The sequence below is a fragment of the Python bivittatus genome, unplaced genomic scaffold (genome assembly GCF_059951505.1).
Source record: "Python bivittatus isolate LINGU-HERP-01145 unplaced genomic scaffold, Pbiv_v1 ctg000070_np1212, whole genome shotgun sequence".
NCBI classification, from domain to species: Eukaryota; Metazoa; Chordata; class Lepidosauria; order Squamata; family Pythonidae; genus Python; species Python bivittatus.
This window is the reverse complement of record NW_028277034.1, coordinates 46,693,534-46,712,351: the sequence shown is the minus strand read 5'-3', so window position 1 is coordinate 46,712,351 and position 18,818 is coordinate 46,693,534. Positions and strand designations below refer to the sequence as shown.

Sequence of the window (18,818 nt, the reverse complement as noted above, 5' to 3'; positions counted from 1 at the left end):
CTGTGAGTATGAAAGCTATTATTTCCTAAAGTGTTGAATCCACAAAATGGCTGAAATGAAGAACACCATGAATAGGGTATGTTGCCTGCAACCTTAAAACTTACATCAAAGCCACATTAAATGACGACTTGGTAATCTTGGGAAATACTGCAATTCAGAAGATTTGCTAAAGGGTTTTCTTTCCAAAGCTTTTTCTGCATACAGGTATCTACCTGTCTGTCCATAGACAAGTGGATGTGTGTTGTGCTGTGCTGTGCTGGGAGGCTAACCGTTATGTGCAAATTTCCTGAGTTGCTGAATTACCCAACTTCTTTTGTAATTCTTAAAGGGCGTCAGTTGAAAATGTGTTGCTTTCATGATGAAATGCTTGTTCTCCCAACAGCTTGTACAATGAAGAGAGAAATTTGCTCCGTATCCAAGCAAAAGAAAGGCGAAATCAGGAAGCTCACCAGGAAAGAGAAGCATTCCCTGCAGATACTCCCCTTTTTGGAGAGCCTTACAAGGTATCTATAGCGTATACGTCCCTTATATCGTAGTGAGGTTATAGTTCTATATGTTCCAGTTAGGCTCCTGGTTACATGGGGATTTGAACCTTAAATTGGTTTATCCTTCACGCTAAGCCAGTACTTGGTATGGGTGGCTTAAGCTTTTAGAAACTTAAGGCATTTATTGCACCTTTTAAAAACCTTAGCACCACTGTCTGGCTAGTTTTTCCCATGAGTGTGACAGGTAGCGTAGTTGCATTAACCCTCTGTAAGGTTTACATCTATTTTATTCATGAACCATTCACCCATTTGCCCCCTGCCGCCCCCCAAGTCCAGCCAAGACCCCAGTTTCAGCCTCTAGCCTTTCCAAATTAAGAAGATAGTTTATTGCCAGAAATTGCAGGCGTATATAGACCAATGATTTATCCAGGTAGCTTGTTAAGAACTAGCCTCTTCTTTTTTTCCCTGACTCTTCTCGTCAGTGGATACAAAGGAGATGCGATAACTCTTCAGATGCATGGGCTATGGCCATTTTTGTCATTGCCACATTTTTGTTATTGTTTACAATAAATAATTTGAGGTACCTATATTTAGATTTTATTTAACTTGTAGTGCTTTTTCTTTTCCATCTACTTTTGGGTCATTGCCTCATAAATAGAAATATCTGCCTGAGGCTCTAGTACTCTTCTCTCCCTTTAGAGCAAAGTGTTACAAAGGCTGAACATGCCCTCAAAGGACTGGTAGAGGAAGTGGAGTAATTTTTGCTGCATGACACTGCAACTTTGCACAAAGAACACACTGCAAGCCGTTGTAGTTTGCAGGTTCTTAGAAAACCTGAGCTATTGCAAATTGATCACTGAGATCTTGCTCTGATGGACAAGCAGCTCTCTGGGTTTAATTCATACCTTCATGCATTATTTCTGCCATGGGTTCCTCTTTCAGTTTTTTCACTGCTTTTTTTTCTTTGGTGTCCTTTCTCATTTCAGATTAACAAAGCAGATGAATTGTCTAGTCGAATTCAGAAAATGTTTGGCAACTATGAAGAGATGAAAGAGCTCATCGTCAACCAGTTCCATCAGAATTTCATAGGGATTCCTACAAACGTCATGCCTCTGATCCCCCCACATAAACTAGATCGCCCACTCTTTCCTGAAAAGACAGGCACCTCATTCCAGAAGAACAGCCATCATCACAAACACGCGGGACCTCTTAGTTCAGATGTTCCTTCTGTGGGCAGCTCCTACCCAAAAATTCACTCAAGGGTTGAACCAGCTTCACAAAGTGCTGGATTGTCTAACTATCAGAAGCCAGGTCCAGAGAAGAGCTGCAAGACTGAAGAACTCCAAATTGGCAGATGTCAGCAGAAAAGTAAAAAATACACTGAAAAAGATACTGCGCATGAGACGCAACCCTCACTTATGGAACTTTCTCCCTTATTGTCTACATTGCCTTCCCCTGTACTGCCTCTGTCCCCTCTACATTCCGGCCAGTGTGTCACTTCCAGATCCCACAGCAGTAAGATTGAAAACCGTGGGCAAAATAGCTCCCCATCCTATGAGCTGGTGACCAGCACACATGATAATGAAAATGAGGACACCTTGACTGCTACCGTAGCTGTCAATGCTCATCCTTCCAGCCAGACATTTCCCTCATCCTTGTCATCAAAAACCAGTGCAATACAACAGAAACCCACTGCCTATGTTAGACCAATGGATGGGCAAGATCAGGCTCCAGATGAATCACCTGAACTCAAGCCACTACCGGAGGAATACAATGAACAGTCCTATGGAAAAATAACAAATTTAAAAACCAACACCAAGACCAACTTACCCAAATTGAAAATACCTGCGGAACCAATTGAGGTTGGTGTACTAACTATGTTTGGTTTGATTTTGCTTTGGCATCAGAATTAAACGAAGTTATTTGTATCATTAACACCTAATCGTAGGCTGTGCATAATCATGAGTATTATGTAGGACAGTAATCAGAATTGAATGTGCTCCATAGAAGTTCACTTTATGGAACTCCAGGACTCAAGGGGCAATACTAGGGTTTTTACCAAAGTCGGGCACTGCAGTCTCAAGACTCTGTTTCCATGGCATCGAGGCGGTGGGACCTGACCTTGACCAGATAGTTCCCAGGGTCTGAGAACTATACAGATAAGCTAGTGCTTAGTCTAAACAATCTGGGATTTTGGGACTTGTAGTCACAATCCTCAGTAGGATAATATGTACATAATGGGTGTGTTCCTGCATCTGCTGAAGGATAAATTTTGACATATTTTAAATAAAGGGAAATAGTGGCAGAGGGCAGTCTATTAGAATTGTGTTTCCCAGAATTTGAAAAATTCTGCTTATCTGAGCAAGCACCTCCATGCTCACCATCCTGTTGTGCAAGGTGGCCGAAAAGTAATGCCAAAGTAGACTTTTCACTCAATGAGATTTGTGCGTTTGTGCATACTGTTGTGCTCCTTTTTTGTGTTGGGTAGCATCTCTGGTAACTAGCAGTGTTCGAATGGCTGCCGAGTTCAGGCATTATTATTACTGTATTGTTTATAATAAAAATCTGGAATTCTTCTATATAGTTTTAGGGGAATTAAGCATCAAGAGGTTACAAACTTCCCAGATGGTTTTTTTTCTACAGTTAGATCAAATATTTTTGATCTTGTTCAGTTGTTTAGAACAGTTTCTCCCCCCTCCCCACCTTTCTTTCACAAATTACATCATCAAGGAGCGCTAAAATAATAAGTTAAAAACACTGCTATTGTCAGGCCTAGCCCAAGGAACTCCTGGAGACCGTGTAGGTCCAATCAGCAAGGTTTATTAGCTAGCACTTATTTACAGAATCTTTTCAGACTGACCAGTAGTTCCCAGGCACAACTCTCTACTATCTTCTGAAATGTTTAGGGATGCACCAGCTTTCTCCGCTTATCTCCAGAGCGTTGCTCTGGAGACGAGAGCACTGTTTTCAACCCCCTTCCTCCATTCCAGTCCATCACAGCTATGCTTTTAAGCATCAATGATAAAGAAACAAAGCAGCAGATAAAATTAAAAAACAATGGAGAGCCAGCTGCATTTATTTTCCAAAAAGTGTTTGCAGAATCAGTTTCAACTGGCAGTGGAATGATTCCAGGAAGAAGCTCAAATCAGTCTCCCAGAGTTAGGGGTTGCTATTAACACTCTGTCCAAGTCTGATATGGGGCTAACTGCAATTGAGTTTCAAACTATGGAGATTTTTCTCGAAAACAGTGTACAAAATGCTACTCTGCCTCCCTGTGTATTCCTTTGACATCACTTTTTTCATCAAATAATGACTAGCCCATTGAATTTTCAAAGCTTGTATGTCACTTGCAGCTGTGAATTAATTGTTGACGGTTTCAGCTCCTGGCAGCACTGAAAAGTTAAGCTTTTCTAGCTGAACAGAGGAATTGACTTTCGTATTCATCTGCGGTGGAAAACTGTGTTATGAATCACTTTGCACTATAGAAACTCTAAATCTGTGTCAGTCTTTCACTTGCTTGAAATGCTGACATATCCTCATTCCGGTAGCCACATATTTGAACTTAAATATGCTACACTACAAAAGATACTTCATTTGGAAACATAATTTATTTTGTTCTTTATATTCAGGGTTCATCATAAAGCTATATCTTTCTGTAACCTTAGAATATTTTCTAAATATTGGGAAGTTGTGCAGTGGCTGCTAAAACCTGGCAGTTATTGAGATCCATAAGACCATCCAGTTTAGATTTTTCAGACATACAAAGAATGGAGAATTTAGTAGGAGAAAGATAAGATCTGTTTGTTGGATGTAAATATATATTCCTTAACTTTAGATTGAGAGAAGCTGTTTCTTCTGTTATTGGGGTGCAGACATTTGGGTGGTAGTGAATGGTTACATCTTCCCAAACAGAATCTTGAATCAACCAAAGGAAATTCACATCTGCAAAGTTATGAAAATATCTATTATTAACCGTTTGTTTCCTAACTTAATGATTTGTATTCTTGCTTTTGTGTTTATCTTTGCTATTACTGTTTAACAGAGGTCATGGGTATTAGTTATTGCAGATAACTAGTCTGCAGTGGAGTCTTGATAGAGGTTAGTAGTACAGTGGAACCTCGGGTTATGAATTTAATTCGTTCCGTGACTCTGGTCGCACCCCGAATTGGTCACAACTGGAAGGAAATTTCCCCATAAGGTTCAATGTAATTACCTTTAATCCATTCTGGCATGGAGGACAGGGAGGTGGCTATTGCTTGGAGGGAGAGTCCCCCTCCCTACGACCACGTGTCAGGGGCGGAAAATGGCCGTAGACCACGTGTCAGGGGTGGAAAAATGGCCGCGGACCACGTGTCAGGGGCGGAAAATGGCCGCGGGCCACGTGTCAGGGGTGGAAAATGGCCACGGACCACGTGTCAGGGACGGAAAATGGCCGCGGACCACGTGTCGGGCGGAAAATGGCCGCGGACCACGTGTCAGGGGCGGAAAATGGCCGCGGACCACGTGTCAGGGGCAGAAAAATGGCCGCGGACCACGTATCCGGCAGAAAATGGCCGCGGACCACGTGTCAGGGGCGGGAAAATGGCCGCGTATCCTGCTCGTATCCCGAGGCGAGTTCGCAAACCAAGGTAAATTTTTGCGGCCGGAGCTGGTCGTAACCCGAAAAGTTCGTTAACAGAGGCGTTTGTAACCCGAGGTACCACTGTATTCACCAAAACGAAGGAGGTTACTTATTTAGAGTGGACTATGATGTACCTTTATGAGAACGAGATTTGAAACAAAGAACAGTGAGTAATGATGCTTTTATTAAGCAACCATGGTATATGTCTGACATTCAAACTGACCCTTGACAGTTTGTAGCAAACACAGATAGGTTCACTGGTTTATCAACTTAATGTTGCCATGAGACTGCTATTATAATTTCATTTCCTGTTCTGGTAGGTGAACTTGAAAACCAACAGCACAAATATGAATTGCATTAGTAGAGGTTGATTTGTTGTTTGTTTTGAATCAGAACAATTTATACCAACAATCTAAATTATCATGGATTGGAATTGGGGAAAACGTCATTTCTTATTTTATAAATCATATGTTTTCTGGCAGTGCGCTTCCAGAACGCTTAAAAAATTTTTTAGAGACCACCATTTGAAGAACTGTCTTCTCATATATTATACCAGGAAGGAAAAAATGTCTAGTGGCCAAAATAACTTTTTTTTTTTTTTTTAACCTCCAAAGGTTTGTGATTTCAGCACCCAAAATATCTATTTGTTGAGGTTTGGAGGGGGTTAGTGTTGACATTTGAACTAGATTAATGGCTGAAAACTTGCCCTAAATGCACACACCTGAAGAATCAGCCCAGTTTGGGGGGATTTCAGCCTCTGCAACACTTCAGGCATCCATTTTTCCCCTTGAAAAAAATCCCAAATCTGAGAACATGCAAAAATAAAAGAACTGGAGGGGGTGTGTGGGCAGGCTGAAAAAGGGATCTCCTCAAGTGATTCCTAGGCTGCATTTTTTGCATCCCTACCCTGGTCTTTCAAATACACTAAATTGTGGGATTGGTTAGTATAAAAGTTGAATGAATAAATGAATGTGAGAGCTGTTAGTTCCAATTGTGTGGGTATGGATTCCATTCAATCCACACTAGTTATTAGCAGGATGTTTATAATTGTTCATTTCAAAACATTCATACAAGCCTAAGAAAATCTTTTCTAAACGGATGAAGGCCCGGTATGAATTGTCCTGTCTCTCTTCAGCTGCCAAACTGCTTACAGAACCCCATTAGCTAATCCCATTGCAGAAAAGAGGTCTTCATCCCAGTAGCCCTGAGGAGAAATATATTTTCTATATTTTTATATTCACTAGAATGTAACTTACTGTATAGTCATGCAAACATGTGCACGCCAAATTTCAATAAAACTTGAATAAAATGCATTTTGCCCAGTCTTACAAAGGAGCTTGTATCAAACAGTATAATCAATGGAGTGATGCTATGTAGTGTCTAGATGTGGCAAAAGTAAAGGGTGTGTGCTGGTTTCAGAGATAATCCTTCTGTTAAGCTGCTATTCTTAGAAGCTAAGTATGCGAATGGAACTATAACCCAGATAAACATAAAGAAAGAGACGGAGGAAGGTACTGAAATGTTTCTGTTGATTTTTTATTTTGTTTTCTAGACTAATGGTTACCACTGCTGGTCATCAGATGTTCTGAGATGAGGATAGTCTTGTTTGGAGCAGCATCCAATGCGTTGTTTTGTTACACGGCCTTTATTTTTAATGTGCCAAGTTTGATGTAGAGAGAAATTATAGTGCCTAATGAGAAGCTGTTGGGTCATTCTCCGTGTTAGTGGAATTTTTACAGAAGTGTAAGAAGAGAGGAGAGCAAGGATCAGCAGGAAATATTTAAACAGTACTTGGGAGCAGAAGACAGCAGAAGTTTCAAGCAAGGCAAAATATAGTAAATCAGTAAGGGGGGGGGGTAATGGTATTGTTAATAAGCTAAGAACAGTTCCCTTTGAAATACAACAGCATCTATTTTAGTAAGTTTTAGTAAGGTGATGACTTTTCCGCTGTTTCAGTCTGCCCTGAATTTTTATTCCTTTCTATAAGCCAGTGTTGTTTTTTTCACCAGGAGGCTTATGGAAGATCTATGTGTGTGTGTGTGTGTGCAAGCAATAATCTTGGATATATTAAAATATGTCATTTTCAGTACTAACTAGGCAATGGCACAGTCCAGTTTCCCTTAGAGAGAAGTGGTGCAGTCTTGTTGGATCAAAGCTGATGTTGTGATGCTATTCGTCAATGTGGAAAGCCGTTGTGTAGTGTACTAGTTAAAATATCTGACTAAGATCTGAAAGGCCCACCTTTGTATTTCTAAGTGGTTGAATTTGTTGCTTTAGGTTATCTGCTATATCTCAACCTATGATCCTTAACATTATATAGATCATGAAGAGCTCGCTGGAGGAAAGGTGGGGTGTGAATACATCAAGTACTAATTATACTTCCTTTTAATTGTTTTCAATAGCCACAGATGCTAAGTGGGGTAGCTGGAGTGAATAGAATGGACTATCCTAGAAGAGCCCATGGTTGGCCAGCCAGAAGCTGCTCCACATACATTTGCAAAGTAGTTGAATTCTCCCTTAAAAGTTTTATAACTTAGATATCACCTATCAAGGGTTTTCTGATTGTTTGTTTTTTAGAAGCTATTCATATTTGAAGGCATTATGTCTCTTTGATATTTCATTGGTTGTTATATTACAGTAGCATTAGCACACTGTTTGCAGTGATTTAATGATGGTTCCACTGTATATTTTTCTACATGAATAAATGTTCAGAAATGGTTCACAGAGAGCCCTGATTTTCCCTGTGAAGCAAACCCCAAAGGCCTACATTTTGAAGGTTTTCATGGTGCCCCACAATGTTCTTTAACTATCAGTTATTCTTGTGGAGGAAATGAGGATTTCCTGAGGAAAATAATTTTGAATGGACATCTATTTATTTATTTATTTTTATATTTTAAATATATTATTTGGGGACCTTTTTTTTTTTTTTTTTTTTACTATGGACAGGCATTTGTTTCAGAAAATTGTGCTTTAGATTTATTTCTTTTTCAGAAGCTCCCTTTTGTCATTTATTTTGGCCATTTAGCTTTTACCGTGCAAATGATACCACTTAATGCACAGTCCTTCACATTCATGTGAAAAATATGGAAATTGAATTTCTTTTTAAAATGAATTTACATATACTGTTTGATTTTAGATATTTTTCTAGAATATGCATTTTTGTAAAGTTTTCATTGGTTTTGCTCTTAAGTTTTATTTTGGAAAGCAAAATTATAAACATAAACATTTTTTTTTTATCCTGATGAACCTCTTTCAGATTTGCCCTTTTTTCGGGAATGGTATAATCCTTTATTTTTTCCAAGAAAATATGGTCACCGTAATTTGGACCTGTGTACTTTGTCCCATTAATGTGATTTTATTTATTCCTACTGCAATGGCTAAAATTAGGAGCTCTCGTTTTAGCCTTAGCACATACTACAATGAGTAAAATCTGGCTCATAAATGAGAATGCCCTTCAAAAATAATGATTTGCTACTTTCAAGCTTGCTGCCACTTAGAAATGCAGAATCTCAACCTATTGTTTATACACTCTGAGTGTTGAAACTGAAAGTGCTTTTAAAAGGGTAATATTTGTATGTTGTGAACCACCTTGTTCTCCTTGCTGAATAGACAGGATGTAAAAGCTTTAAATACTCCCTTGGGCACGGGTTCTGGAGATCGAGTAAGCCCTATCAGGTGTGATTTTTTTTTTGGTAACTGTGGTTGCATGGATTGAGTTAGATTGTCCTCAGATGCCGTTACACCTTTGTTGTATTGTTGCTTTTATTTTCATTGGTTTTAATCCTACGTTTGCCACCCAGAGTCATGATGGCAAGATGGGCAGATTTCTGTTCAATCGTGTCTGATTCTCGGAGACTGGCTGGGCAAGTCCGTGCAGTTTTTTTGGGCAAGGTTTTTCAGAAGTGGTTTGCCATGGCCTCCTTCCTAAGGCAGCTATATAAATCACATGAAATAAATGAATAATAAAATATAATACATGAATACAGATAAAAAGAACTAAAAGACAGTGCAGTGAGTGCCTCGTTTTCTCCTGCTAAAGTGGCCTGCAGCTATTCCTTACTGTTTAAAAAAAAAAAAGTTTTGAACTTATTTTCTCCCTTTTCATTGTAAGAACCAGCAAAAAGAGAGAGGACCTAGCATTAAATAAGGTTTTGTTGGAAGCTTTATTCTCTCTTTCCCTTTTAAATAGCTGTGAAATTAAAGGAGAATCTTCAAAAATACTGTTTTAAATTGAAAAATACTGTGAAGCTAGATTAAATATGCAAAATGCAAAAGTGGTGAAATGTTTTAAATTGTCACTTAAGTAGTTTTTTCCTTCTTTTAATTTAGGTTTTGAGGAACGTTTATGTATAGAAAAAAGCTAATGAATGAGTGACTACCAAACCTTAATGTGAAAGGAGAGCTGATACTTGAAAATAGTTTCAAAGTTTCTCTCTCTGCATGTATAGACATATGGACATAGCCCTCCTTTTTAAGAAGCTGCTTAATGACAACTGCCAGTTATTTAAAAAAAAACATAAATGAAAATAGTATTTTTTATGGTATGAAATGAAATGAAATATAGAGTGTGTGTGTATGTATGTATAAAGCAGCAATTTTATGGCTAAATATTTATCTGGAATATTCCAGTGAGTGAAAACAGTGCACTTTAAATAAATAAACCACAGCCAAATTCTGCAGGCTTGCAAGATTGAAACGCATAGGAAAAAAAGCAACTTTCTCGTGTGTGCTTCATGCATTCCCACTGGACTTTGGGTTGTCTCTTTCCTTCCTTGCCCTTCCTCTGGGTGCAGCTGCTGCATTTCCCCTCTCTATGTAAATCTGGAAATAAAATATTAACAAAAGCAGCCATTAGTGAAATGCAGACGAAGCCGCTTTGCTGATGCGTGTTTTCCTCTGTTTTTTTGATCCGCTCTCCGCAAGGTCCTGAGCAGGAGTCGGAACTGCAAGAGGGACAGATGTTGTCAATTTCAGACGTACAAGGCACGGCGGGGAGTGCGTGGGGGGGCACACACGATGGCGAATATTGCTTAGCAACCGTGCACTTGAGGGAGCGTTTTTTAGGAGAAGAGCCAAGGGAGTTATGCCTGGGAGCGTTCGCTGGCTTTGCATGGCTCAGTGTGAGGGAAGAGATGTAAAAGTTCTTCCCTGTCAGCTCTCCACTCCAGCTGCCAGGGCAAAGACGCTAACCTTATTGACGCTGATTACAGCTGGCAGGGGAATGTATGAAAACAGGAAACCTCTGTTGCCATGTAGGAAGGCAGTAAGACATGTTCACGGAGGTAAGTCCCCTCCCTTCCCCACCCCGGCCCTGCCACATATAGAAATTGGCTCTGGATGCTCAGGTATCTTCTCCATGGGAGAGATTGGGGGTGGGGAGCAAGGCGGGTTGCTGGAGGGTGGACCGAGGTTGGGTTTTGGCGCTCTATAAATAGCCAAGGGAAGGACGTCTCCAGCTGATGCCTTGCTGAAGCGAAGAGGTAGGAATGAGCTCTCCCCGTGAATTTGGCTTGTAAACAAGGATGGCTTCAGTGGGTGAGGCAGAGTCATGCTCCTCCTCCCAAGCCTCCTTTGCGAAGGGTTTGATGGATCATTGACAGGTTGCACCAGGAGTCTTGGATTCCAGGGCATCCGTTTCCCAGAAGTTCCAGGAAAAATGTGCAACTCAGCGGCCAAGCAAACAAGCTACCTGTAGAACCCTTTGAACGTCATGGACATCTGAAACTTTGCTCCAAGGATGACATTTTTCTCCTTCCACCCCTGAATAGAAGAATTTCAGGCAGAAGAAACTTTTCTTTATATTGCCCAGGTGTGTGCAAATTGCAGGGATGTCATGCCTAGCAGCTGTAGTCTTGTGGCTCCTTGAAATAATTTTGGTGTGTCTTCTCCTGAAAGAGCATTCTGGACTATTTGGCACATAGAGACCTATAGTTTTAAGTTACACGTTACTATTGTTCTTTTAGGTAAGGATTTTTTAGTTGGGGAGCAGAAGAGCCTATGATCATTTTCTGTTTGGGGAAAAAGAATAGATTCCAGATGGTGACATTTTCAAGGAAAACCATAACCAAATACAGTCTGGTTGAAGACTTTTAAAGGCCCCAAGGCCTGTCTTGAAGCGTCTTCATGTCTATCACTTAGAAAGACTCATTATACTACGGGGAGAAATTTCAGTCTGGTGAGAGTCTCTTGTGTGTATGTACTTCCTTCCTACTCAGCACACACCATTTTTATCATGTTACCGGGCTAGCTTAAACAAACACACACACACAAATAAGGCATGTTGTTAGAACTTTGACATAATGCCATTTCTGCCCAAATGGGAGTAGCTTTGTGTTAAACATTCTCATATTGGCATTATTATTGTTACTACATTTACCACACTGAGGCAAATTAACTTCAGCTGAGTTGGTAAGGCCAAAACCTTACTGCCTGTATGTAACTTGCAGAGTGCAAATTTGAGTAATTGTTTTTGTTCATTGTCAATTTTGTCTTTCATTTGAAATCAAGATGCCATGTATATGGTATTTCCAGGTGTTGTCCCATCCAGATTCTCATGCCATCTAGAATCATGTGACTCCAATAAACTTATTGTATGTATCTCATGCTTTCACATCATCCCAGAGCCAATTTTGTAAAATATATTTATCCTGCCCATTTTTTAGTCTACATGAGAAATTAAGTAGAATGGTCAGCCCATGAAAACTGCTTGCTTTGACTTGTTTTTCAGCAAGTCCAGTTGTCTTCAATTGTTCTTCCCTAAGAACTTATTGTGTCTTACTTTTCTCAGAATTTGTTAACAGCCACCATCTTTGGTAGCTTTAGATAGGGTTCCCCTAACTAATAGAGGATAAGGTCTAGCAGCTACTAGTCATGAGGGCTATATATTACCTTAAAGATTGGCAGCAGCTGACTAATTGTCTGGGCTTGGAAGCTAAGCACAGTCAGGACTGGTTAGTACTTGGAATGAGCAAATACCAGAGCAGTTGATAGGCAGGGAAGTCAATCCCAGAAGAAAGCATGCCGTTGCCACAAAAATTACATGTGTCCATGAAGTTATCAGGAGTCAGGTTTGACTCAGAAGAGATTTTATCTTTTTATTGGAGCAATGTGCAGTTCAATAACAGCTACTTGCAACAACAACAGTAGGTGATTCCTTGTACCCTGCTTGTGTTTTTCCATAGGCTTCTGTTTGGCCGTTCCGGAAACAAGAGACTGTTTCAAATAGATGTGCTCTAGCACAGGGTTCCTCAATCTCAGCAACTTTCAGATGAGTGGACTTCAACTCCCAGAATTCCCCAGCCAGCATGGCTGCTTGGGGAATTCTGGGAGTTGAAGTCCACCCATCTGAAAGTTGCTGAGGTTGAGGAACCCTGCTTTAGCAGGTCTCTTCCATTCTTGTATTCCTACCAAGATTTCTCAGTGAAAAGATTAGCACGGTGGACCATTTTATCTGATAAGTAACTTGCATGTGTCCAACTGCACTTACCTTCTCCTGCAGTCTGCAACTTTAGGATGTCTGTCGTGCAGTTTTTCAAAGTAGTTGTTAAGATTCAAGCTTCCTGGCCAGGGTCGTGTTTCCCTATCACAGTCTTTTCCAATCTGGGCCTTCTCTGGTGTCCGGAGTTCAGCTCACAGAATTCCCAGCCAAAATGGCCATTGCTCAGACTTGAAAGCCTCACATCTGGAGGTGCAAAGTTGGAGAAGGGTGCCCTATTATGCGTTCAAAAGTCTGTGACTATTTGCAGCTGTGGAGTCCTTGGGGTTCTCTGAACTTGGTTCTTTTCTTGCAAACGTTTCATTACCCAGCAAGGTAACATCTTCAGTGCTAAAATGGGATGGGGTTTGCTCTCTATTTATATGCTGTGTCCCACCTTGCCAGTGCTGGTGGGGGTGGTTGCTCCTCTGGTAGTTTCTTGATTCGCATGTTTACTGCTTGATTGTGTGCCTGGTGGTAACCTTTGCTTATCTGGGTGATGATTGTTGGTGAGGCGATCTTCTGGTCTTTTGTCTCTTTTGAATAGTATGTAGATGCTGTTTATCTCTATGATCTGTTAATTGCTGCCTTGTCTGAATACCAGGCTTCCAAGAATTCTCTTGCATATTTGGGATCACACTGCCATACATCAGAAACATCTCAGAAACCACCAACAGACTATTACAACCACATGGCATCTCTGTAGCACAGAAACCAACAAAATCACTCCAAAATATCCTAAGTAAACCAAAAGAAAAAGAAAAAATAGGAGTCATCTACAACATACAGTGTAAGGACTGTAACAAACACTATGTAGGACAGACAGGCAGAAGACTAGCAAAGCACGTCCACAAGCACCAACTAGCAGTCAGAAGACATGATGAAAATTCCTTAATTTCACAACACATGGACATACTCAACCATAGTTTTAGCTGGGAAACTGTCACCATTTTATTTGCAGCTGTTTGTGGCTGAGAAACAGAAGTTTCTGTAAAGATACATTGAACTGGGTCAACTCTGGATTGAAAGGCCCTTGATAATTTGACCAGTCCCCTCCTTGATCAGAAGTTTCTTCTGATTGGCTCACTTGCTGGTGAGATCATTGCCATACGGCTCCTACTATTGGAGAGGTGAGAGTTTCTGGAAGATACTGTAGTATTTTAATTCCCTACAATTCCCAGAATGGAACTACAGTGGAAGGTTAGGGCAAGCGTCACTAGTGGTTCCCTCACTCCCATCCCTTTATTCTTCTGGTATAATGATATAGTGGGAATATTCTATCTTCATATAGCAGATTTGTACCTTGGGGTTACATGATTCTTTTTAATTTACTTTAGTTTCTCTCATTTATAGGATTGGCTTTTACAAGATAAATAAAAGATTACTTTATCAATTATTCATTTGCTTCCTATCTCTAAGGTCCTTTTTCTTCTACCAGTAGTTAAATAAAATGTATGCATAGTCGCTTAATTTAGTATTTTATTTACACAAAGGGATGAAGACCCCAAATTTAGGACAATCAGCATAAAAATGAGGATTAGACAGGGAAAAAAAAGACTACCTTTATTATATTCTGAATAAATCTTAAATAATGCTTCCATTTTAAAAGTAAATTATTTTGGAACAGACCTTTCAAGTAAACATAATAAATGTAAAATACAGAGTCAGAATGGATTGAAGAGAGATAAAAGTGGCATAAATAAATAAACCCAGTAGGAGATCTTTTGTCTCTCTTTTTGTTTATCCATCACCAACATTTGGCACAAAACTTGTTCAATCCTACTTTGTAAGTAAAAATGTTCCATACTAAAAGAACAGAAGGGATTTTGTTTTGTGTTCTTTATGGAATACTTGCATAGAGTTGTAAAAAACTCAAACTTCCTCCTAGCTGTTTAGCACAATCATTTTGAATAATGGGTTTGGCATGTCATCATGCAATCCTGTCTGTGTGCTATTGGACAAACTATGAATCAAATATACCAGTTGATGCAATTGTAATGGTTCTGGTGTCTGAATTCAGATGTCCATTACAATTACAATTCCTGGATTTCCTTAAGTGAATGGAATCTAGAAGGGGCAGCTACTTAAGCCCTTTTTAAAGTTATGTCAGACATTAATAAAGTGGATCCTGGCTCCAGTAAGGTCTGGTTAGGGCAAGCCCTGTCTCTCTCAAAAGGTCATGTGGATTAGTTCATGCTGGAACACATAGGGTAAGCAACAAGTGATCCATCATATGGTTTCCAAACACTGCAGTATGTCATTCTCAGTCTCCTGTTCCCTTAGTAATACATGCAGGATTTAGTTTTGGACTTTCCTGTTTATCTTTGTATTCATCTAATTTATGTATGGCTGCTTCTGTGGCAGGATATTTGGCTTCCCACCTTCTTGCAACTTTTTAGAGCTTCTGGGTTTCTGGAAAATAGTTGCTTTCTCGCCTGTGAAAATGGGTAGTATTAATCACGGTTGTCAGCCTTACCAGGTAGACCAGATAGGAAACACGACCAGATGAGCTACATTATTATAACTACATTAACTAACTACATTATAATACTATAATAATAAAATAACATTATAATACTATAATAATAAAATAACTACATTATTGTAAGGCTACATTAACAGAATCTTTATATCTTTATATCCTGAAAAATTAGGGAGGGTGTCTTCTGAGTCTCTTGCCCTACCCGCTGTCCAGTTGCGGCCTAGGCTGTCTCTTACCTGGCTGTTCCCTAGGTAGGATTTTTGGGCCCTATTTCCCAAGGTGATTCCCACATACCATTACACTGTATGATCCCATTCAGGCAAACTGATTTGTTATAGCCTCCTGCAACCTGGTGCCATCGAAATGTATGCTGAGAATTCCTATTACCTGGAATTATGGAATGATAGCTCCAATTTATCAGCCTGGCTTATAGAAATGGATTATTTACATTTGTTGTAGGTGGCTTTGTAAGACTATTTCTTTTGAGCATGTGTTGTTGACATATACATATAAAGATGATGTTATGGTGATTTGAACTTGATTATCTAAAAGGGGAGTTGCTAATTACTAGTCACAGGTTTTTTGACCAGTTTCTGAATGTTCTGCTGGCATCATTATATTCCTTTAAAGAGTAGAAGAGCAGTGAAGACCAATTGGTTTTCAACTGGAATATGATTTTAATTAAGAAGAATGCCAGTTGTTTTTCTACTGTTACTTTCTCTCCCGCCCCACACCTGTTAGCATCCTGCTTGTGGGGTGTGTAAAAGTACCTGTTTGCTTTTAGTCTGATGGACTAGGTAGGCCTTTGATCAATCAACCAGGCTGTTATATTCTGATAAAAGAAAAGCAGATTATCAAATGTGAAATAATCTGTTCCTGTTGTTGTGGCTGCTATTCACATTTTCCTCATCATCCTCTTCAAACTAGCAAGTTTAGAAATTTGGAACTTGCTGGGAATTCCTTCAGAATCTCTCAGCGTTGACGCTGCTACCGAATACTTGGAAATGCTTCTCTTCTGTGGCCATAATCCTGTGGCAGTACCAGGAGATGTCATAGGAAGAGGAAGAGGCAACATGTCCCGCTCTGTTTTTCCCTTGATCGTATTGATTTTTTTCATACACATGTGTAACTTACTAGGCATTAGGAAACTGCACTGTACTTAGTAGTTCTGCTTGACCAAACTACAAAAGCCAGTAAATTTATGTCTGCATATAAAAATGCCAAAACTGTGGTTATTCTGTAGCATTTCCATGTTAATGAGCATAATGGTAGCTGGAGAACACCATTTGGATGGCATAGTGGCTAAGCCAAACCAAGAGCTGATCCCAGCTCTTTTGAAGGGCAAGATTTGTCAGCCTCCCACAGCTATCTTGCTATACTATTATTTAGATAGCTGCATCCCTAAATCTGCATAGCCTTCCTCCGTACTGTTGTTTTTATTCATGCAAAAGAGGAAATCTAAGAACCATTTACTTACCTACCTACTGTTCTTGTTTGTTTTTATAACGAAAAAAATGAGGAAGTTGCAGATGCTCTATGTAGGAAAACAAACCAGCCCCTTATTTCTCTTTAGAGAATGCACACACAGAGAGAGAACTGAAAGCCCAAACTATAAATCCTAGCTTAAACGTATTTTCCTTTCGGTTTAAAGAAGGCACGCCTTGTGATTTTGTAAAAGGTTACTCTTGGCTGGCTTAAGGTTGCATAACACACCCTGCGTGTTCCAAGTCCCAGTGCACGTTCATTCCATTTAGACGGCTTATGGGAGGCGGTGGGAATGCTGCTTTGATTACAAGAATGAATACAGTTTCACTGTTTCACATCTGAAGTCTCTTCCCCTCCCACAGCTACAAAACATGAAGTTCTCCATCAGGTAGAAGTGTTCTTAATATTGACAACATTTATTTCCTGTTAACACAGAAAGAAGGGATATTGACAACAGATGTGGATTTATGGTTGTAATGGCTGCACGTTACATTAGCAAGCCTCCCAGATATCTTTAGTTGAATCTTATTTTGTACATACAATTTCTTCAGTGTCTAAGTAGCGGCTTATTTTTCTTTTCTCAAGCCACCAGATCCGTGTAGCTACAGCTGGGTGTTTATCTCTGCAACAAACACAGCTTGATTGCTTTATCCTTTTGGTTGGAAAACTTTTAGTTCTTCCTTGTACTCAAATATTATCCCCCAATTTTCTGATATCAGTACTTGTTTTCAGTTACGTTCCAGTGCTACTTCATACACATGCATCTGCAAATGCTTTGACAAATTATGTGCAAAAAACAAAGGAAAAATTCCAGTTCTTTCATTTCCTATCTATAAGATTCCAGAAGCAAGTGGCCAGTTTCATTTTTGAAAGCTGTTTCCTCTAGTACATGCTAGTACACACAGTATTGTACACATATTTTGTTAGTAATGTACATGCTTCATTATTTTTAATTGGAAAACTGCATTGCAGAATATTTGGAGAATGTTCGGCCTGGATGTCTATTTGTTCATTTGTTTCTTACTCTATCTTAAGATAAAAATGGAGTTTGAAAAAAGATAATGCCTGTTAAAAACTGCCACCATAAACACCTTCTTTAATCAAGGCTGAGGGCCTGTGGATGAATCACTGTTTCCAGGTTTTTGTGGTGTCAACAGAGCTGCAGACATGGCATACAAGATTTCTATTTTCTGTCTTTGGTCAATCTAATTATTCTTGAGACGGCTTAATCTCACCTCCCATCTGTTGTTAATAATCAACTAGAGTCGTTCCCTTGTTGGTCCCAATAATTTTGAATCTTGTTCCTCTTGCAAGTTGACCTTAATAGCACAAGCACAGACCTTTGTTATTTCTCACTGTTACTCAGCCTAGGTTTCTTAGCTCTTAAAAGTGTCCCTTCCAGGTTCTGTTTATAGTTTTCTATGTTAACATGGAGCTTATGCCACCAGGCTTTGGCACCAACTTTTTATTTCTTGTTATAGTAACATCTTTGTGGTTACATCCTCCTGATATCTAAGGTTAGGGGAGAGAATTTAATAGTCTCCAGGTGTTGTAAATTTGAATGTCCATCGGTCGCAACCAGCATGTCCAATAGCAAGGGATTATGAGAGTTGTAGTCCAAAACACTTGAAGACCATGCAATATGAGGCAGTGAGTTTATGCATTCTGTTTGGCCTTTATGTGACATGGTCCTGAATTTCTTTGACACGTGGACCGTAATGAGTAGCCACTGGTTCTTTCACAAGGAAGAAAACCCTGCTGTATGATTTTTAGCAGTGGCTGCTCCATGAATGAGTTTGGTTGCCTTTGCTTCCATGTACTTCCTCCACTGGCAATCATCTTGTTATGAAGACTACTAACTTATGTTCCCATGTTTCCTCACATACTTTCTCATCTGTACCATTGTTCTCCACTGCCTCCTCTTGGCAGACTGTTGACTACCTTTCTCCTTACTCCAAGTCCATTCCCCATCAGATGTACCCAAAACAGGTATTCTACCTGTTATTTTTCTTTGATTCACCAATCATTTTAAGCAGGATTGCTATGCTGTATAAATATGCTTTTGAAACATGTATGTCTGCTGCTCAGGAAACAATTTCAGAATGATTGTGAATTAGCTGCTGAGTTTTATAGATCGTGGCCAATTAACATTCACTTAATGTTTTCATATTTAGAGAAAAGTATGCTTTGAATCCTTTCCAAGGAAAAGGTTCTATGTAATATGATGTATTAGATTCATGGCACTGCAATGTGATGTTTTGCAGATAGGTA

General features: G+C 39.6%; 1 protein-coding gene across 5 annotated transcripts in view; it reads left to right on the top strand.

Annotated features, from left to right (window-relative positions):
• AFF1 (ALF transcription elongation factor 1) overlaps positions 1 to 18,818 on the top strand; it is a 147,205-nt gene that overhangs the window by 64,283 nt on the left and 64,104 nt on the right. For all 5 annotated transcript variants that reach the window (XM_088133090.1, XM_088133094.1, XM_088133092.1 and 2 more), the window contains 2 exons: positions 383 to 503; positions 1,472 to 2,347. In XM_088133090.1, the coding sequence (XP_087989216.1) occupies positions 383 to 503; positions 1,472 to 2,347 (997 nt within the window). The remainder of the gene's footprint in view (positions 1 to 382; positions 504 to 1,471; positions 2,348 to 18,818) is intronic.